This window comes from Bos indicus x Bos taurus, chromosome X (genome assembly GCF_003369695.1).
Source record: "Bos indicus x Bos taurus breed Angus x Brahman F1 hybrid chromosome X, Bos_hybrid_MaternalHap_v2.0, whole genome shotgun sequence".
Taxonomy (NCBI): domain Eukaryota; kingdom Metazoa; phylum Chordata; class Mammalia; order Artiodactyla; family Bovidae; genus Bos; species Bos indicus x Bos taurus.
In genome coordinates this window covers 58347117-58369807 of record NC_040105.1, presented here as the reverse complement: position 1 = coordinate 58369807, position 22691 = coordinate 58347117, and the positions used below count along the sequence as shown (strand labels likewise).

The following is a 22691-nucleotide window of genomic DNA, read 5'->3' as shown; positions in this document are numbered from 1 at the left end:
TAAAACAGCTTGTACGTACTTACTTCACTTTTAGTTTTTGATGGTATATATATATTTTAAAAACCTATTTAAGAATTCACCTGAATTCAAACCATGTAGTCAAAACTATGGTTTTTTCAGTAGTCATGTATGGATGTGAGAGTTGGACTATAGAGAAAGCTGAGCGCCAAAGAATAGATGCTTTCAAACTGTGGTGCTGGAGAAGACTCTTGAGAGTCCCTTGGACAGCAAGGAGATCAAACCAGTCAATTCTAAAGGAAATCAACCCTGAATATTCATTGGAAGGACTGATGCTGAAGCTGAAGCTCCAATACTTTGTCCACCTGATGCAAAGAGTCGACTCATTCAAAAAGACTATGATTCTGGGAAAAATTGAGGGCAGGAGGAAAAGGGGATGACAGAAGATGAGATGGTTGAATGGCATCATCAACTCAATGGACCTGAGTTTGAGCAAACTCCAGGAGATAGTGAAAAACAGTCTATGGGGTTGCAAAGAGTTGGACATGACTGAGTGACTGAACAACAACAAGATAGAAGTATTCCCCTGCCAGATATAATATCCATCTGAGGAATTCATTTAGATGAAGGAGATGTACTTCACTTAAAATCTATTCAAATATTCCTATTTTCCTGCAAACTTTCACTTTAATTCCATCAACTGTTGCATCCCTGTAGCCTTCTAACCTAACTGTGACCCTTGTTAGGACTTGACCGACAGATTTTGAAATCACAGTGCATTATTCTTTCATGTCAAAGAGTCCCAGAAAAGTTTCTTTACCTACATATGTCCATACGGCCTTTGGGTGCCCATCTGCGTGTTGAGCCTGGCTAGAGACTAAGATAAACCATGAGTTCATACTGATAATAAATGATTGAATGAGGGAGATGGGAAAGCTCTTCTTTAAGGTCCAATGCCAAATTGTATGGAGAAAGAAATGGAAATCTACTCCAGTATTCTTGCCTGAAGAATCCCATGGACAGAGGACCCTGGTGGACTACAGTTCATGGGGTCACAAAGAGTTGGACACGACTGAGCAACTAAGCACACATGCACTTCAAATAGTCATATGGAACAAATGATGAAGTTAGGAAAATAACCTTTTGCAACCACTGTAGTTAGTAATAACTGAGCCAAGAAAGAATCACTGATGGATGCCAAAGCTATTGGATGAAAGTTTAACGAGGAACAAAGTGTTTACATAGTTTCAAGGTATATTCCTACAGATTACTCACTTATTACATAGGGAAACTGGTAACTTTACAGTGGAGAAACCTGGTAAACACAACCTTAATAGAAACATACAAATTTTAATTTGAAAAGTCCTCATAATCTCATCTTTTGGAGATAATCAGTCTTAACAATTCAGTAATATCCTTCCCCTTCATGGATCACAGCCTTGTTGTGGTGAAGGGGCTAGCATAACTCAATGAAGCTATGAGCCATGCCATGCAGGGCCACCCAAAATGTATGGGTCATTGTGAAGAGTTCTGACAAAACATGGTCCACTGGAAGAGGAAATGGCAAACCACTCCAGTATTCTTCCTGTGAGAACCCCATAAACAGTATGAAAAGGCAGAAAGATATGACACTGGAAGATGAGCTCCCCCCAGGTTGGAAGGTGTCCAATATACTACTGGGGAAGAGCAGAGGGCAATTATAGGAATTCTGAAGTTTTTCTGGATCTGACTACCTTATTATTCCAGAGACATTTGTTCAGAAGCTTATCCATTCCCCACTGAATATTCTTGACACCTTTGTCAGACATCAATTGATCATATATGTGTGAATCTATTCCTAAATTCTATTTTGTCTCATGTATATCTTTACAAAATACTACAGTTTTGAAAACTATAGCATTATAAGTCTTGAAATGAGATAATGTAAGTCCTCTAACTTTTTTCTTCTTTTTCAAAATAGTTTCATTTATTCTAAATCATGTGGTTTTATTTCTTTATTAATTTTAGAATAAGCTTGTCAATTTTTAATTATTAAATTTCTTTATTGCTTATAATTAGTGTTATTTGTCTTATGTATATTTTAAACTTACCAAGATTGTTTTCTTTGTGTGCTAGTATATGATCATGTTTTGTGAATGTTCCACGTACACCTGAGAAAAAGTATATTCTGTATGATCTGGATGTAGTGTTTTCTTTCTTTCTCTCTCCCTTTCTTTCCTTCCTTCCTTCCTTCTTTCTTTCCTCCCCACTCCCTCAAGTCCCACCTTAATTGATTAGCCCTTGTTCACTTAATCTGGCTACTTCTATGAATAGTATGTTAAAGTATTCCACTAGAGAAAACTTCTATTTCTTCTTGTATCCCTGTAGTTTTTAGCTTATGTAGGCTTTTGTTGTGTTACTTTGTGCATGCTGCTGCTGCTGCTAAGTCGCTTCAGTCGTGTCCAACTCTGTGCGACCCCATAGACGGCAGCCCACCAGGCTCCCCCGTCCCTGGGATTCTCTAGGAAAGGACACTGGAGTGGGTTGCCATTTCCTTCTCCGTGTCATTCTCTGCTCCCCTCTAACTCAGGACAGGAGTCAAAGTCTTTTCAACAGTCTTCTCATCTCCCTCACTCCAACATTACCTCTGTGACCTCATCCCTTCACTCACTCCACTTCAGGTACACTGGACTCATGGTTGTTCCTGGTATTTATTATCTTCTCTTACCCTGAAATTTCAGTTCTTCTCTCAAATGTGACCTGCACAGTGAGTCTTCTCTTGACCACTCTATTTTACATTGGAACCTCCTGTCTTTCCCTCCATTGTACCTATCACCATCTGACATATGATAACTTTATTTATTTTGCTTCATTATCTGCCAAGAAAAAAGTAAGTCCCATAAGCGGGGGGTATGGGGAGAGGGATTTTTTTTTTTATCTTGCTTATTCACTGCTGGACCCTCAGCACCTAGAATAGGTACTTAACATTTGTTGAACCAAAGAATACCATCTCTGCCTTCAGATCTGGAAGGACTGTTATGGGGCAAAGAGAGTAGATGGCAAATAGATCTGTGTGACTCCCAGGGACTAAGCTAGGCCTATTCCAACTCAACGTAAATAGGGACATCTTAGGCACTAAAACTGCCCCAGGAATCTATGCAGTGGAGGTGAGTAGGAGCAAGACAGATGATAGAGGAAGAATTTAAGCATCAAAAAGGAAAGGGTGAGGAAAGGACCACAGTCTGAGATTCTGTGTTCTCCAACTCGTTTAAGGATGAAGAACCTGAGGCTCTGAGATATGAAGTTTCCATCAAGTGCAGGTAGAACAGGGACTAAAATCTTGGTGTCCTAAATTGTAGGACAGTGAAATAATTTTTTCCTTCAATAAAGCAGTATTTTGTGGCAGGGTAATTTCTGGAAATATTCATGTTTATTTGTTTGCTGCCCCTCTATATCCCCACACTCCATACCCCTGCTACATGGGGGTAACCAGGCCCTTAAAAATACCTCTTGCAAGATGGATTTCACAGTGTAGAAAGCGACATCACTGAATCCATCACTCTTTTATAAAAGTATGAAAACACCATTGATATATAATCATAAAGGACAAGGAAAAGTCCTGAAAGAAAAAAAAATGAAGAGGGATCCCTCCCACTCCCAGCCCCACGTGGGAATGGAGAGCTCCTAAGTCTGGGGCAGTAGAGAAGCACAAAAACTGCTTAGGGCAGTGCCTCAAAGATGGGGAGGAGATGGTTTTAAGGTACCCAGAGGGAGGCAGGACCTAAGACCTTGGGGCTCTCAGCTTCTCTTCCATCACTGCAGGCAAAGAAAATGAAGATATCAGTGGGACTGGAATAGATTAGAGATTATTTGCCCTTGCCTTAATTTCAATACAAGTACCCCTTGGATTCCAGTGCCAACCTTAAGTGGGTCCCCAGTCATGAAAAACATGGAATTTTCTGCTTCTCTGCTAGAATGGGAGGTTTGGAGTCAGACTTCAGTTACTTTAAATAAAACAAACAAAGACTATTTTCTTGCTCACCCACATCTGAGTTTGTGGATGGACATGGATGTCCATTCCATTTTCTGCCTCTTGAAGGACATAAATATTAATTTTAATCACAGCATTTGTGGACAGACAGAGCATCCACTTCCTGTTGGCACTGGGTTCTACATAGGAGCCCATTGGAAATCTCATGAGGTTCTCCATGGGCTGAGAGAAAATATGTTCTGGCGTCGAGAGGGAGGAAGTGGAAAAGCAGGAGAGAAACTGAAGGAACAGAGGAGAGTAGCCTTCAAGAGCCCATCAGACAGCAATTATTCTTCCAGAAAATGAGACTGTTTCTCACTGTGACTGTTAAATGATTTGCAATTAACTGTTCATGAAGGAAATGCTCCAATTGATGGTGAAGGTCTGAGTGGCCAGACGCCAGTTCTCCAAGCTCACATCTATTGATTCACTCTGCTAGTTAACTTTTTTCCCCCAGGCTGCTTATTAGCAGGTTTAAATGGGAGAAGGGATAGGCTCACCTGGCTGGGAACAATTCCCAGAGATCCAAGGCTAGAGGTGGGAATGGGGGAAAGTAGTTGCTCCCTGAGCTCACAAGGGCCTCTGACCTGGGCTTGGAGCTGGGAAGCTTGGCTGGGCTCAGTAGGATAAAGAGGCAGCCAGAGGTTCCAATTTAGCTTTAGTGTGCTCTGACCTTGGGCCTGCTGCTGAAATTCAACCCCTAGCACCCCAACGTACATTGAAACAGCAGCTTCACTCCAAGTGCAACAGAAAAAGCAAGAGATTTGAAGTCTCATGACCTGGTTGTGTGAATTTTGGCAAGAGTCTTAACCTTTCTGAGGCTCTGGTTTCTTATCTGAAAATGCAGATACAATAATGTCAACCTCATACAGTTAAGATAAACATTACACAAGATAATGCAGTTAAAGTGTCTAGTGCCTGGCATATATCAATTATGTTATTTATTTTATGTTTGGAAAATATTAGTAGTATTCTGTTACACCACATCTTTCACCCCAGCCTGCCCATCCTCTTACCCACACTGACTTGCAGTCAATGTTCTAGATCACCATAAGCAAGTCATTTCACTTCTCACTGCCTCCATGTCCTTATCTGTAAAGTTGGGATAAATTCATCCATTCTGCCCAACTGCTTCAGGGGCCTTTTAGAAAATAATGGAGATAGAAGGAATTTGCCGACTAGAAAGTGCTACCTCAGGCCACTTGTTCCTATTGGCTAGGTCTGGCCCGCAAAAGTCATACAGGCCAAAGTCTAGGAATTGTCCAGAGAGAAGAGGAACACGGTCACTGGGGCCCAGAATCCAGTCAGGGTAGAGGCAGTACAGAGCTAGCAGCTTGTCTACAGCATCCTCCAAAAGACTTGCACAAATGTCTCCTGTCTATCAGATTTCCATCTGCTCTAAACAGAAATCGGGAACAAAGAAGGGCCATTCACTACGCACAACCCCAGCACCCAAGCAGACCAGAGAATAGCACTGGAGCTGACCAAGGCAGTTTTCTTGATGACCTAAGAAAGGTCTTTAGAGGTTCCCTCCACCAATGGCTCTCTCCAGTATTGCTAAGGACTCCCCAGGGGGTCACAGCGAACGTAGCCATTAGTCACAGTAGAACAGGAAGAGGTCTAATACATCAGTCATGCTGGGAACCACAACAGAACTCTCCCCAAGTCCAACTGAATTAGAATAGGGTGGGGCGTGCTGGACTTAGGTAGTTGACAAAATTCCATAGGTCACTTGGGGGTAGCCCAGTCTTCTCTCTTACATATGGAAACTAGTCTAGTCAAATCTATGCCCATGTGCTGTGTGTGTGTGCTTAGTCACTCAGTCATGTCCAACTCTTTGCAACGCTTTGGACTGTAGCCCACCAGATTCCTCTGTCCATGGGGATTCTCCAGGCAAGAACACTGGAGTAGGTTACCGTTTCCTCCCCCAGGAGATCTTTCCGACTCAGGGATCGAACTCTCATCTCCTGCATTGCAGGAAGATTCTTTACCTGCTGAGCCATCAGGGAAGCCTAATGTATGCCCATGACACCCATATATTATTATTGGGGAAACTGAGACTCACAAGGAGAATGGATTTGCCCAAGTCCTCACTGATTAATGAGGGGCAAAAATTATAGCAGAAATCTAAGCCTCCCTGACCCCCATGAATTTCCCATGGATGTAATAAGGCCTTTCCAGAAGGTGTTCCCCCAAAAGTCCCCTGAGCAACTAGGCTTCCTTTCATGAGAGCCCAGGACAGAGAATTCCATTTCTATACATCATTATCAACTTCCTTCCCAGAATGTTCCTTTTTCTCTCTTGCTAATTTGTGTCTGTTTTGGCTTTGTTTGATTCATGAGGTCCTGGGGCCAATAAGCATCTTAGTCTGAAAAGGGGCCCCAAGGAGCCTAGGAGCACTATCCACAGCACATTCAAGCAGCTATTTTAGTCCTCCTGGCTTGGACATGGCAATTGGGCAGAACTCAAGGAAGCCCACCAACAGATGCCAGACACCCTTGCTTACCAAGGACGAATGGTAAGAGTTTGGATTAGAGAAATCTGAGCCATTAACACAGTCACCTTCTCCTAGTTGATGGCACAGGTAATAGAAAGGGGGAGAGTGATGACCGCTTAGGCTAGAAAAGGCCTGGAAATCGGGATATGACCTAGGTGACTGAGTTATTGCTGTTGTACACCGCTGGTGCCAATAGACGAGATGACTTGCAATAGGGCAGAAGCCACATGCTCTCCACTCAGACCCACAATTAAATAGGTGGGGCAGCCTGGCCAGCAGCCCTGCCCATAGGCCTGAGCATCTAGAAATTTACAAATATCTTTATTTTTATATCTTTGTTGTGAACAGGGCTTTTAACATTACAAAGTATCCTCCTTTATCTCATATAATTGCTTTTGGAATTCTACTTTGTCTGGTATCAGGATTTCAATCCCTGCTTTTATATCATTTTCATTTGGTAAATCTTTGTCCATCTCTATAATTTTAGCCTTTTTGAAAGACTGTTCTAAGCATGTCTCTTGTATACAGCATTGTGTTGGGTTTTGCTTTAACAAGGCAATGTGAAAATCTATTTCTTTTAATAGATGAAATAAGCCTATTCACATTTATTTGTATTACTGTTTGTAATATAATTAATACAAAATGTCAACTTTCTTGTTTTATCTTATGATGTAATTACAGTGTGTAAATGTTATATTTACTGTGTTTCTTTCTCTACTGAGTGCTTCCTCTAAATGTTTTTGGTAATTAGGAAGGTTTGTATTTTTATGCTGGTAGTTGTGATTAGTTGCTCAGTTGTGTCTGATTCTTTATGATCCCATGGACCATAGCCCACCATGGGATTCTCCAGGCAAGAATACTGGTGTGGGTAGCCATTTCCTTCTCCAGGGGATCTTCCTGGCCCAGGAACCAAATCCAAGCCTCCTTTATTGTCTAAGGTACCAGGGAAGCCCATTCTGGTGGTTACCTTTGTATTTATCCCTTCTGTGGTATTCTTACTCAACCCTTTTATCTTTTATTTACATATTTATTTATAAAATTGTATATATTCCAAGTCCTGAAAGATGATGCTGTGAAAGTGCTGCACTCAATATGCCAGCAAATTTGGAAAACTCAGCAGTGGCCACAGGACTGGAAAAGGTGGGTTTTCATTCCAATCCCAAAGAAAGGCAATGCCAGAGAATGCTCAAACTACCACACAATTGCACTCATCTCACACGCTAGTAAAGTAATGCTCAAAATTCTCCAAGCCAGGCTTCAGCAATATGTGAACCGTGAACTTCCTGATGTTCAAGCTGGTTTTAGAAAAGGCAGAGGAACCAGAGATCAAATTGCCAACATCCGCTGGATCATGGAAAAAGCAAGAGAGTTCCAGAAAAACATCTATTTCTGCTTTCTTGACTATGCCAAAGCCTTTGACTGTGTGGATCACAATAAACTGTGGACAATTTTGAAAGAGATGGGAATACCAGACCACCTGATCTGCCTCTTGAGAAATTTGTATGCAGGTCAGGAAGCAACAGTTAGAACTGGACATGGAACAACAGACTAGTTCCAAATAGAAAAAGGAGTATGTCAAGGCTGTATATTGTCACCCTGTTTATTTAACTTACATGCAGAGTACATCATGAGAAACGCTGTGCTGGAGGAAGCACAAGCTGGAATCAAGATTGCCGGGAGAAATATCAATAACCTCAGATATGCAGATGACACCACCCTTATGGCATAAAGTGAAGAGGAACTAAAAAGCCTCTTGATGAAAGTGGAGAGTGAAAAAGTTGGCTTAAAGCTCAACATTCAGAAAATGAAGATCATGGCATCCGGTCCCATCACTTCGTGGGAGATAGATGGGGAAACAGTGGCAACAGTGGCTGACTTTATTTTTCTGGGCTCCAAAATCACTGCAGATGGTGATTGCAGCCATGAAATTAAAAGACACTTACTCCTTGGAAGGAAAGTTATGACCAACCTAGATAGCATATTCAAAAGCAGAGACATTACTTTGCCGACAAAGGTCCATCTAGTCAAGGCTATGGTTTTTCCTGTGGTCATGTATGGATGTGAGAGTTGGACTGTGAAGAAGGCTGAGTGCTGAAGAATTGATGCCTTTGAACTGTGGTGTTGGAGAAGACTCTTGAGAATCCCTTGGACTGCAAGGAGATCGAACCAGTCCATTCTGAAGGAGATCAGCCCTGGGATTTCTTTGGAAGGAATGATGCTAAAGCTGAAACTCCAGTCCTTTGGCCACCTCATGCAAAGAGTTGACTCATTGGAAAAGACTCTGATGCTGGGAGGGATTGGGGGCAGGAGGAGAAGGGGACGACAGAGAATGAGATGGCTGGATGGCATCACCGACTCCGTGGATGTGAGTCTGAGTGAACTCCGGGAGTTGGTGATGGACAGGGAGGCCTGGCGTGCTGCCATTCATGGGGTCGCAAAGAGTCGGACACGACTGAGCTACTGATCTGATCTGATATATTTAAGATGTACAACATGATTTGCTATGCATATACATGGTTAAATGATTACTGAGTTTAATTAACTTATCATCTCATTACAGTTACCATTTTTTGTGTGTGATGAGTACATCTGAAATTTGCTCTCTTAGCATATTTCCATTTTTCAGTAGAATATTATGAAGTATAGTCATCATGCTTGTATATTAGATCTCTAGACTTTATTTATTGTCCATAAATGTAACTTTGTCTCTTTGACCAATATCTCTCCCCTTTCCCCCACACCCTTGGTGACCACCATTCTCTTTGCTTCTGAGTTTGACTTTTTTTTTAGATTCCACATGTTAGTGAGATCATTCAGTATTTGTCTTTCTGTCTAACTTATTTCACTTAGTGTAATGTCTTTCAGGTTCATCCCTGTTGTTGCAAATGGCAGGGTTTACTTCTTTTTCATGACTGAATAATATTCCATTTTTTATATACCAGATCTTTATCCATTCATCTGTTGATGGACACTTATGTATGTTGTTTCTATATCTTGGCTATTGCAAATAATGCTGCAATGAATATTTGGGATAGTGATTTCCTTTCCTTCAGATATATTCCCAGAAGTGGGACTGATGGATCATATGGTAGTTCTAGTTTAATTGAGGAACCTTTGCATTGTTCTCCATAATGGCTATACCAGTTTACCTTTTTTTTTATTTAAATTTATTTTTAATTGGAGGATAATTGCTTTACAGTGTTGTGTTGTTTTCTGCTATACAACAATGTTAATCAGCTATTAGTATACATATATCCCCTCCCTTTTACTTTTTTCTTTATTAATCTTTTACTATCTAATTTGTCTCCCATCTGTTTCCTATACAATAGTCAATGATCTTGTTCAGTTTTAGGTGCATTTTAAAATTATTTTTTAGTCTTAGCTTTGCAGTTTAATATATGAAATACTTACTGTCAGTCCTTTTGCCAAAATTTTCCCATTCATTGTTTTTGGTTAAAGCTCACTATTTAGTATATATATATTAAAAAAATTGCTCAGTCATGTCCAACTCTTTGCGATCCTGTGGAATTCTCCAGGCCAGAATACTGGAGTGGATAGCCTTTCCCTTCTCCAGGGATCGAACTGGGGTTTCCTGCATTGCAGGTGGATTCTTTACCAACTGAGCTATCGGGGAAGCCCTGTTTGTTTAGTATCAGTTCAGTTCAGTTGCTCAATCATGTCTGACTCTGCAACCCCATGAATTGCAGCACGCCAGGCCTCCCTGTCTGTCACTCAAACTCACATCCATCGAGTCGGTGACGCCATCCAGCCATCTCATCCTCTGTCGTCCCCTTCTCCTCCTGCCCCCAATCCCTCCCAGCATCAGAGTCTTTTCCAATGAGTCAACTCTTCGCATGAGGTGGCCAAAGTACTGGAGTTTCAGCTTTAGCATCATTCCTTCCAAAGAAATCCCAGGGCTGATCTTCAGAATGGACTGGTTGGATCTCCTTGCAGTCCAAGGGATTCTCAAGAGTCTTCTCCAAGACCACAGTTCAAAAGCATCAATTCTTCAGCACTCAGCTTTCTTCACAGTTCAACTCTCACATCCATACATGACCACTGGAAAAACCATAGCCTTGACTAGATGGACCTTTGTTGGCAAAGTAATGTCTCTGCTTTTGAATATGCTATCTAGGTTGGTCATAACTTTCCTTCCAAGGAGTAAGCATCTTTTAATTTCATGGCTGCAGTCACCATCTGCAGTGATTTTGGAGCCCCCAAAATAAAGTCTGACACTGTTTCCACTGTTTCCCCATCTATTTACCATGAAGTGACGGGACCAGATGCCATGATCTTAGTTTTCTGAATGTTGAACTTTAAGCCAACTTTTTCACTCTCCTCTTTCACTTTCATCAAGAGGCTTTTTAGTTCCTCTTCACTTTCTGCCATAAGGGTGGTGTCATCTGCATATCTGATATTTCTCTCGGCAATCTTGATTCCAGCTTATGGTATACAATAAATTTCCTGTAGTGATGGGAATATTCTGTATCTGTGCTGTTTAATACTGTAACCAGCCACATGTGGCTACTGAGCACTGGAAATGTGCCTAGTGTGACGGAAGAACTGAATTTTAAATTTTCTTCCACTTTAATTAATCAAAATTTAAATAGCCACATATGGTATGTGGTTACCATATTAGTGCAGCTCTAGCAAATTCCTTATGAAGGGCACACATATTCTGGCATATTTACAACTTTTCCTAAAACTCTTGATATTTGAAGGGTTTCTCTCTCCTGATATCTTTGGCTGGATATAATTTCCTTAATTTGTATTTTCTTAAGTTTCTTGAAACTACTGTATTGCCTTGCTTTGTATGTTGTTTTTGAGAAATTGATATCAATCTAAATTTTTTTTGCCTGGAGGCCCTGAGGAATTTTTTTCTTTGTCTTTAAATTCTAATAGTTTTAATTAGGATATATCTCAGAGTTGATTGTTCCATGTCAATTTCCCTTGGTACCCAGTGGACCCTTTGATTGTTTTTGGATTTGTTTTATGATCCTGGATATGGATCATAAACTTGGTGAACGTTTCATGTGTTCTAGAAGAAACAGTTAATCTCTCAGTTTTGAGTGGAATGTTTTACAAAATCAATTGGTTGATTGGTAGTGTTCAGTTTTCTATATCATTGTTGGTTTTTTTTGTCTACTAGTTAGTTCCTTTAATCACTAAGAGAGGTGATAAAGGTTGGCAGCCATGTTTGTGGATTGTCCTATATTTTTTCCAGATTTTTTTAGTTTTGCTTCATGTATTTTGAAGCTATATTATTAGGGCAATCTTCCCCACACCTCTGTTCCCAGGGCTTCCCCTTCCTCTAGGTGGACAGTTAGGGCTTTCATCTCTACCCTGGCATTCACTTTCTACAACTAGGTTTGCCCTTTGGTCCAAGTTGTGATAGGTTATAAAAAAGGCAATGGGGATCTTTCTAAAGCTCTTCAGAACATTAGTCCTCTGCCCAAAGAAGAGATTCTTCTCCCTTAGAGTCTGAGGGGCCTGCTACTGCAAGGTTGCAGCTTTGGTACTGGGATTTACTTTGGAACAGGACTGCATGACAAAGAAACGAGAGGCTTTCTCTGTCCCACAGGAGCCCCCCAACTCCTTTTCAATCTTCATGTCATGTTGGTATACCCACTGACCGTGCACTTGATGCCTCTTTCAAGCTCTGTGTTCTCTTAGCCATCCAGTTTATTATGGTAGCTTCAGCTGGTACTGAAATGCTATTGCCTCTCAGTCCTTGGTCTGTCCTAGCCTTCTCTCAGAGCTCCAGCATCATATATTAATCTGCCAGCTGGACGTCTCTATCAATATGTGACATGAACACTCCAGCTCTGGTCCAAGATTGATCTCACTCTCCCCCTCTGCCAGCCCATTGTGTTCCTTTTTTGCTAATCTTAGTACATGGCACCGGGGCTTCCCTAGTGGCTCAGCAGTAAAGAATCTGCCTGCAGTGCAGGAGACCGCCTGCAGTGCAGGAGCATGCATGCGTGCTAAGTCACTTCAGTTGTGTTCCACTCTTCGTGACCCTATGGACCATAGACTCCCAGGCTCCTCTGTCCATGGGATTCTCCAGGCATGAATACTGGAGTGGGTTGTCATGTCCTCCTCCAGGGGATCTTCCCATCCCAGGGATCGAACCGGCATCTCTTATATCTCCTGCATTGGCAGGTGGGTTCTTTATCACCAGCGCCACCAGGGAAGCCCCTGCAGTGCACCAAAATGGATTCAATCCCTGGCTTGGGAAGATCCCCTGGAGAAGGAAATGCCAAACCACTTCAGTATTACTGCCTGGGAAATCCCAAGGACAGAGGAGCCTGGAAGGCTAGGGCTACAGTCCATGGGGTTGCAAGAGTCAGATACCACTTAGCAACTAAACCACCACCACCATATATGGCACCAGCCTCAACTCAGCTGCTCATGCTGTTATCCTAGAAGTAATATTCTCTCCCTTTCTCTTACTTGACAGTACTTCTGTGTAATTTATAAATGTAAATATATTGTGGGAAGGTCAGAAAATATTCTGATTGTATAGTCAAGTATTTTGGAGATTGATGATCTTTAGAAAAAAAAAAAAAGTTGGAAATCCCTCCACTGCCTGCCCCTGAATGTTTCTGTAACCCTTTATCTCATCACAGTCCAAAGCACTATTTTCCTGTCATACTGTGCTATATGTAGTTCTCTTAACTCATCTTGCATGTTTCGTGTCTTCCTGCCTTGTTTTTCATGTTACTGCCCCATATTCGTGAGGAAGATTATATTCTTGTTTAAGGATTCAAAGCTCTGCCTCCCCAAGTGAAGTTCAGTCTGTTAACACAAGGTGTAATCTTATTCCATCCCTTGTAAAAGCCCATTGCACCTTGTACCCATGTCCATCATAGCTCCTGTAACATCCCATAGCAGGGGTGTGTTCATATACAGGCATACCTTTGAGATACTACAGGTTTGTTTCCAGACCACTGCAATAAAACAAATATTGCAATAAAGTGAGTCACATGAATTTTTTGGTTTCCCAGTGCATATAAAAGTCACACCGACATTATACTGTAGTCTATTAAGTGTGCAATAACATGTCTAAAAAAACAATGTACATACCTTAATTAAAAAATACTCTTGCTAGAGAAGGCTAACCACCATCTGGACAGTGGAGGGTCCCCACAAACCTTCAATTTGTGAAAAAACATGGTATCTCTGAAGCACAATAAAGCAAAGTGCTGTAAAACAATGCATACCTATGCAAGTCTCTTTACTGGAGTATGAGCTCCTTGAGAGCAAGCACTCTCTTTATTTCCTCAGCAATTAGGACAGGTCTAGACACTGTGTTAACTCAGCAGTCAGTGGTCTTTTATCCATGAACTGAAAAGTTAATACACTAGCAGGACTGCTCTAGGTTTTTCTCTCCCAAAGGATAGTATCAAGCAAGACAGAGTCAGGTTTCCAGTGCCAGCTAAAGATTGTCACTTGTTCTTTGCCTCTATAAGGATTAGGTCACTAGCCACTGTAGTCACTGACCTTCAGCATACCCTGAAAGGAGTTGAGGGCAGAGATCAGGAATGAGACAGTCTGTGCTCTGGAGAAAACTGGTAGAGCAGACCTTCAGATAGGTATTTTCAGGAGAAAATGTTCTGAACCCAATTTCTTGTATCTTCTCATATCTAGAAAAGCACTAAGATCGTTAACAGAGACATCTGCCTCTTGTGACTAGCAGCAATCTTCTACCAAGATGTGTGCTTGATTGCATGTACCCCCTTCACCAAAATCACATATATATTGACCTCCCCTTTCCTTGTCAGAGCAGTTCCTAAGAGCTATCTGAAATGTTGTCTCCCAAGCTATAGTTCTCATTTTGCCCTAAATAAAACTTAACTCACAAATCTCACATTGTACACTTTTTTCAGTTGACACCAGTGAAGCTTTTTCTAGTCAACTTTCAAAAGTGCTCTATTGGAAGAATTAGTTCCCACATATCTTTTCCAGATGTTCTATCCTGATCATCGCAGATTGTTGTTACAGGGATCCGTGTCATTCGAAGATGTGGCTGTGGATTTTACCCGACAGGAGTGGCACACACTGGATCTTGCCCAGAGGACCATGCACAGGGATGTGATGCTGGAGAACTACAGCAACCTGGCATCTGTGGGTGAGGATATTGTCCACCTAACTCCTGGTAGCATGTTTTTCCTTTCTTGGTTGCTATAACCTGGGCAGCCTTTGTAGAGTTCATTGATACTTCAGTTCTAGATTCAAGGGGTCATAGATAATTTATCAGTTTGGAGCACCAGGAAGAGTGTGTGTGTTCTCACTTCCCCCAGTGAAAGGTTTCAGTGCGTAGCCTTCCTTGTGCAGTTCATGAAGATGCACCTTTCTCCTCCATCAGAGGCCCTAAAGCTCAGGCAACCTGGCCCACGTCCTGTGCCATTTCCCATTAACAGGCCTCTGCGTGGCCAAACCAGAGATGATCTTCAAGTTGGAGCGAGGGGAAGAACTATGGATATTAGAGGAGGAATCCTCAGACAATGGTTACACAGGTGAGTGAGCAACAACTCAACATATGAAAAGTAGGAGAAATAAAACTTCAGGAATTCAAATCAAAGGTTATGTTTGGCTAGTATTTTTCAGGAATCTCTTTTCAGAGGCCCTTGCTCTTTGAAAATGACTAGAGGACAGAAGGTCTATATGCTTTAGATACCTAAATCCTACGTCCCCACATCATGCTCACACTTAAGTGCTCTCTCCTATTTTATCTTGATTTTTGTAGTTATTTACCACTCTTGTCTTTCCCTGCCTGCCTCAGCTTAGATATTTATTCTTAGCTAGTCTGTTTCTCTTTAGTATTCTCAATTGTCTTCCTTCCCTCCATTGTCTTGGATGCCTTCTGTTGTCAAGCACTCATTCATACATTCATTTAGTCATCTACCAAATCTTAAATGAGGGTCAACTATATGCTGGTCACCTTCTAGGTGGGGGGGTCCAATAGTGAATAAAGTAATATCTCTCTTCTCTTGGAGCTTGCAGTCTAATGAGGAAAAGAGACCAGAAACAAATGAATACATGATGTTTGGTGGAAAAAAGAAAATCCGTTCAAGATAAGAAGAGTAGACAGTGATGGTTTGTGCTTTTGGAGAATGTGGTCAGGGAAGACTCTTTGGGGAAGTTAACATTAGTACACCAACACCAGTGAAGTGAGACAGAGGCATGTAGATTTTAGTAGTATTGTAAGCAGAGAGAACAGATAGTGCCAAGCCTAGTCTGAGGGATATATACCTCAGGGGTATATAGCAAAGATGCTGGTGTGGATCAAGGTTGGGTAGTGAGAGTGCTAGGAAGTGATATCTGACAGTTCAGTTCAGTCGCTCAGTCGTGTCCAACTCTTTGCGACCCCATAAACTGCAGCACGCCAGGCCTTCCTGTCCATCACCATCTCCCGGAGTTCACTCAAACCCATGTCCGTCGAGTCAATGACGCCATCCAACTATCTCATCCTCTGTCATCCCCTTCTCCCCCTGCCCTCAACCTTTCCCAGCATCAGGGTCTTTTCCAGTGAGTCAGCTGTTTGCATCAGGTGGCCAAAGTATTGGAGTTTCAGCTTCAAAATCAGTCCTACCAATGAACACCCAGGACTGATCTCCTTTAGGATGGCCTGGTTGGATCTCCTTGCAGTCCAAGGGGCTCTCAAGAGTCTTCTCCAATACCACAGTTCAAAAGCATCAATTCTTCAGTGCTCAGCTTTCTTTATAGTTCAAATTCTCACATCCATACATGATCACTGAAAAAACCATAGCCTTGACTAGATGGACCTTTGTTGGCAAAGTAATGTCTCTGCTTTTGAATATGCTGCCTAGGTTGGTCATAACTTTCCTTCCAAGGTGTAAGCATCTTATTAATTTCATGGCTGCAGTCACCATCTGCAGTGATTTTGGAGCCCAGAAAAATAAAGTCAGCCACTGTTTCCACTGTTTTCCCATCTATTTGCCATGAAGTGATGGGACCAGATGCCATGATCTTAGTTTTCTGAATGTTGAGCTTTAAGCCAACTTTTTCACTCTCCACTTTCACTTTCATCAAGAGGCTCTTTAGTTCTTCTTCACTTTCTGCCATAAGGGTGGTGTCATCTGCATATCTGAGGTTATTGATATTTCTCCTGGCAATCTTGATTCCAGCTTGTGCTTCTTCCAGCCCAGCGTTTCTCATGATGTACTCTGCATATAAGTTAAATAAGCAGGGTGACAATATACAGCCTTGACGTACTCCTTTTCCTATTTGGAACCAGTCTGTTGTTCCATGTCCAGTTCTAACCGTTGCTTCCTGACCTGCATACAGATTTCTCAAGAGGCAGGTCAAGTGGTCTGGTATTCCCATCTCTTTCAGAATTTTCCACAAATCTGAGAGTTAGCTGGGGACTAAATTATGTAGAGTTTTTATAGGCTTTGTTAAGCTTTATACTGTGACAAGGGAAAGCCTATGTTGGGTTTTGAGTGAGAGTGATATGATCTGATTTATTTTTAAAGGCTCTTTTTCACTGCCAGGTGCCAACAGTTCTGTTTGGGGTAATTCCCTCAGGCATGATAATGACCTTCAGCATCGGAAAATTCAAACTTTGGATCAAACTGTCAAATATCAGAAAGCCTTCTACAAGAGAATGAGCTTTGTTGGACACAAAAGAACACACACAGGAGAAAGAAACTTTGAATGTAATGAATGTGGGAAAACTTACTGCAGGAAATCAAACCTTATTGAACATCTGAGAATACACACAGGGGAGAGACCCTATAAATGTGGTGAATGTGCAAAAACCTTTAGTGCAAGATCATACCTCATTGCTCATCAGAAAACTCACACAGGAGAGAAGCCCTTTGAATGTGATGAATGTGGAAAATCTTTTGGCAGGAAGTCACAACTCATTCTACATCAGAGAACACACACAGGAGAGAGACCCTATGAATGTACTGAGTGTGGGAAAACCTTTTCTGAGAAGGCAACCCTCATGATTCATCAGAGAACTCACACAGGGGAGAAACCCTATGAATGTGGCGAATGTGGGAAAACATTTCGTGTTAAGATATCTCTTACTCAACATGAGCGAACTCACACGGGGGAGAAACCCTATGAATGTGGTGCTTGTGGGAAAAACTTTGGTGCAAAAAAATCCCTAAACCAACATCAAAGAATTCATACAGGTGAGAAACCCTATAAATGTGGTGAATGTGGGAAATTTTTCAGATTGAAGATGACTCTGAATAATCACCAGAGAACTCATACGGGTGAAAAACCCTACCAGTGTAATGAATGTGGGAAATCTTTCAGTGTGCATTCATCTCTTGGAATACATCAGCGAATTCACACAGGAGAGAAACCTTATGAATGTAACAAATGTGGTAATGCCTTCTATGTCAAAGCACGCCTCATTGAACATCAGAGAATGCATTCAGGAGAAAAACCCTATGAATGTAGTGATTGTGGAAAAATCTTCAGTATGAAGAAATCCCTTTGTCAACACCAGAGAACTCACACAGGAGAGAAACTTTGTGAATGAAGAAATGCCTTCTCTGTGAAAGTATGCCTCATTAACACAGGAGAGACCCTTTGAATGCCAAGAATGTGGGAAAGCTTTCTGGCAGAAGGCACACCTCACAGAACATCAGAGAACTCACTTAGGCCAGCCCTTGCCGTGTACTGTGGAGAAAGCTTCTCTAAGAAGATTCCCCTCACCATTTGATCAAGCCCTTTGGGCCATCTGATTACTGGGGCACACAGAGTATACCTGTAACAATATGGCTCCTGCCTTGGTGTGAAAATTGTCCTGATCCCCTTAGGGAGTGGCTCATTGTTGTTTGCATTTCATTTGAATTTCCGTAATTAGTGGTTGAGAATCAGCTTACCTGTCGACTGGTCATTGTTATATTTCTTCTGTGCAGTGACTGTTCATATCCTTTGCTCATTGTTTTCTCATAGGCTGTCTTTTACTTCTTGGTTTAAATGTTGTTTTCCTTGTTCTTTAAAAAAATATGAGAACATAAAAATCCCTTTTCAGTCATTTGTGTTTCAGATATCTCCTCTCAGTCTGTGACTGGTTCTTTAATTTTGTTAACTCTTTTCTTCTGCCTAGGTTTTATGTTTTATGTTATCAGTTTCAAGGTGATAATATTCTCCTGTACTTTCCTCTAAAGTGAAGGTTTCATTTTCAACATTGAAAATTTTAATCTACCCTAAGTTTTTTCTGTATAATATGAAGTCTCCAATATATAATGCTATATTTTAAAAACTTTACATCAGTAGTATTACACTATTTTTGTTTATGCAGCTTGCTTTTTTTCATGAAATGTTACCTTTCCAAGATCTATCCATGTTGGTAAATATAGCTCTGGTTTATTTATTTATCTCTCCATTCCCCTAGTGAAAGGCATTTGTATCATTTCTGTGTTTAGTATTTAAATCTAGAAATGGCAATGATGGGTCATAGGGTGTAGGCAGTATGCCAGTTATTAATCTATTGTGCCCCAGTTCCAAACCTGCCCTTCTATACTGGGACTTTGTGATGCTGGGGCCATGACTCTATAGAACACATTCCTGTCTTGCCAGCTGCTGTTCGCTGTTGGGTCTTGCCAATAAGAGATATGAAATATAAATGTTGAGCCTATGGAAGGAAGAAGGGACTTGCTCTTTTTTTTATTTCAATTCCAGTTGGCTCCCTGTTTATCTGAGTATCAGCCCAGCATTGCTTCTTCACTTGGGCAGCAGCACATCCTCATGGTAGCAGCAGTTTAATCCAGTTTGCACTTTCCCAGTACTAACAGCTCTATGGTACTGCATCCCCTCAGAGACACTTGCAACATCTGGGTAGTGCCACCTCCTTAGAACTATGAATCTCAGTCACATGTGACCCCACTTACAACCTTCTATTTTTAGTAATTCCAACTTCTTCCCTTTTTACCCTAGCCCCACTGCTTTCTGCAGTTGCTGAGTCCATAAGAATTTTAATGTTCTTTTTGCTTTTAAGTTATGTGGTTAGTAACTTCATAACTAGTTAAAATTTTTTTGTAATAAATTTTCTCTATTAAAATAACTGGTATGGCTTCTGTCTCCTAGCTGGGTTCTGATTGACATAGAAGTTTTTCAACTTGACTAAATATTAAAGTTTTTTAAAAATTGTACCATTTTTACACTCTCATGACCAGTTTGAGAAAAAGTTTACATTTTCCCACATATTCACTAGAACTTATCTGTTATTTTTTTTTTATAAATTATTGCCTATCTGAAACGTGTAAAATGGCTTTAAAGCCCTTCCATCCTTGAATGTGTTTGTCTTTTTATTTAACTCATTTAAAATCTATTAAATTTTAAGTAGTATTTTATGGTTTTCTCTAAGAAATTGTCTTTGAAAGTTCATCTTTTAATAGAAAGTTTGCTCATATATATATATATATATACACATATATTTTAAAATATAATGATGTATTATGGGGTATATATATATGTAATATATGTATCTATCTATATGTTAAGTGTGTGTGTATACACGTGTGCATGTCTCCCCAGAAAACACTTTTGTTTTATATATTTATTTTATTTTACCTACATATTTACCACTTTGGTTGCTCTTTATTGTTTCCCACATTTCCTTCATGATCATTTTCTTCTTTATGTGAAAAATATCCTTTAGAGTTTTCTTTAGTGGAGGTCTATCAATGATAAATCTCTCAACCTTGTGAATGTTTCCCCTGGTACTTTTTGATAAGCAGAAACAAATCCTTTTCTTTTAGTACTGGGTAGCACTGTGCCATAATAAATATTGATGCTAAATTACATAATTTTTTTGCTTTTTCCCCTGAGTGTTCCATAAGGATTACGACAACCCAGGGTATTTGAATTAATTGTTAGATGCCCTCCAATACAGCATACACTTGAATATACATATTACACTTTTCTCACTTTGTATAGCATGCCCTCACCCTTGTTTTGGAGAAGGCAGTGGCACCCCACTCCAGTACTCTTGCCTGGAAAATCCTATGGATGGAGGAGCCTGGTAGACTGCAGTCCATGGGGTCGCTAAAAGTCGGACACGACCGAGCGATTTCACTTTGACTTTCACTTTCATGCATTGGAGAAGGAAATGGCAACCCACTCCAGTGTTCTTGCCTGGAGAATCTCAGGGATGGGGGAGCCTGGTGGGCTGTCGTCTATGGGGTCGCACAGAGTCGGACACGACTGAAGCGACTTAGCAGCAGCAGCAGCAGCAGCACCCTTGTTTACTAAGCATTACGTTTATCAAAATGCCATCTCCTCACTTCTTCCAATCTTCAGCTCATCCATTAAAAATTAAATCTGATGTTTTAAAATGATTATTATTATGGAAATGTCAAACATAAAAAAAGTAATCTATGGTGACAGAAAGCAGATCAGTGGTTGCCTCTGGGGTAGGAATTAACTCCTAAGAGGTAGGAGTGAACTTCCCCGGGCGTGGTGGAACTATTCTGTATCTTGACTGAGTGTGTGTTAATGAGAATACACAAGAGTCATCAAATGATTAAATTTAAGATTTGTGAATTTTATTGTATGTAAATTATCTCTCAATTAAAAATTTAAAGCACAACAATAAAAAATTTCCCATTTCCATATCAGGAGTCAGATGAAGGCTGCCTGGGAGAAAAACCAAGAATCTTGACCACTAGATCAGATGAAAGACACTGGCAATGGGAGACTTCATTCTTTCAAGGCTTTAGAAATGGTTTTGCTCCATGAAAATGACCTTTACTAAGGCTCCATGGTGGGTTGTGCTGGCCCTCCATTAGCTACCGTCACTTATGTGATAACCCTACTGGCCAACACTAATATGTATGTGGCTCCTGATAGCCTAAGCACAGTCTCTCCTCATACTCCATTAGCTACCATGATGTAGTTTTTACCCCCATGACATGTCTGCACAGTGTCTACTAACACTTCATTAGTTTATAGCAGTTCTTATCACTGACACTAGTCAAGAGCACAATGTCTGCTAACCTACCATTAGCTCACAATAGCTTGTCTTCTTCCACTTTTTGTTTCAGCAGAATCTTCTCACTCCCTTTAGCTCATATCATCATGTCTTGCCACCTCTTTTAGCTGCCATTACAATTTTTGCTGACCCCCATTTGCTCACAGCTTACCATCTTTTCACTCCTTTTTTGCTTACAGCTTAGTGACTCATGATCTACTATCACATCTTTTTGCCCTCCTTTAGACTCAGCATGGTGGCTACTAACCTCCCTTCCATTGGCTCCCAGCAGTGTATCTTATAACCTCCTTTAGACCTATTGCAGTGGCTGTTGTCTCCATGTTGGTTTTCACCGTTTTGTCTGTTTGTTCCCCATCAGCCACCGTTCAGTTCAGTTCAGTTCAGTTCAGTCGCTCAGTCATGTCTGACTCTTTGCAACCCCATGAATCGCAGCACGCCAGGCCTCCCTTTCCATCACCAACTCCCGGAGTTCACTCAGACTCATGTCCATCAAGTCAGTGATGCCATCCAGCCATCTCATCCTCTGTCGTCCCCTTCTCCTTCTGCCCCCAATCCCTCCCAGCATCAGAGTCTTTTCCAATGAGTCAACTCTTCTCATGAGGTGGCCAAAGTACTGGAGTTTTGGCTTTAGCATCATTCCTTCCAAAGAAATCCCAGGGCTGATCTCCTTCAGAATGGACTGGTTGGATTTCCTTGCAGTCCAAGGGACTCGAAAGAGTCTTCTCCAACACCACAGTTCAAAAGCATCAATTCTTCGGCGCTCATCCTTCTTCACAGCCACCATACAGTATATTTAACCCAATGAGTTCTAATTGACATGTCTGCTCACCCTACATTAGATCTCCTCATTATATCTGCTGATTTTTAAAATTAGCCATCAGTACAGTGTCTTGGGGGCTTCCCTCGTGGCTCAGATGGTAAAGAATCTGCCTGCAATGCAGGAGACCCAGGTTCGATCCCTGGGACGAGAAGATCCCCTGGAGAAGGGAACGACTACCCACTCCAGTATTCTTGCCTGGAGAATTCCATGGACAGAGGAGCCTGGTGGGCTACAATCAATGGGGTTGAAATGAGCTTGGCACGACTTTTTGACTAACACTTTTACTTCACTTTCACAGTGTTTTTGACCACATGAACCCACAATGCAGCATATTTATCTGCTATTTCCTAATTAGTGACCAATAGACTTTGATCCTCTTGAGCCCCAGCACAATTTCTGTAGAACTTGACCTTGTCACTCTATC

General features: G+C 41.2%; 1 protein-coding gene across 1 annotated transcript in view; it reads left to right on the top strand.

Moving 5' to 3' along the window:
• Positions 1 to 19836, top strand: part of ZNF157 (zinc finger protein 157) — a 35094-nt gene extending 15258 nt beyond the window's left edge. Inside the window, exons 3-5 of the mRNA XM_027534573.1 lie at positions 14469 to 14595; positions 14888 to 14983; positions 16982 to 19836. Of these exons, the coding sequence (XP_027390374.1) occupies positions 14469 to 14595; positions 14888 to 14983; positions 16982 to 17988 (1230 nt within the window). The 3' untranslated portion in view covers positions 17989 to 19836. The remainder of the gene's footprint in view (positions 1 to 14468; positions 14596 to 14887; positions 14984 to 16981) is intronic.
• Positions 19837 to 22691: the final 2855 nt, after the last annotated feature.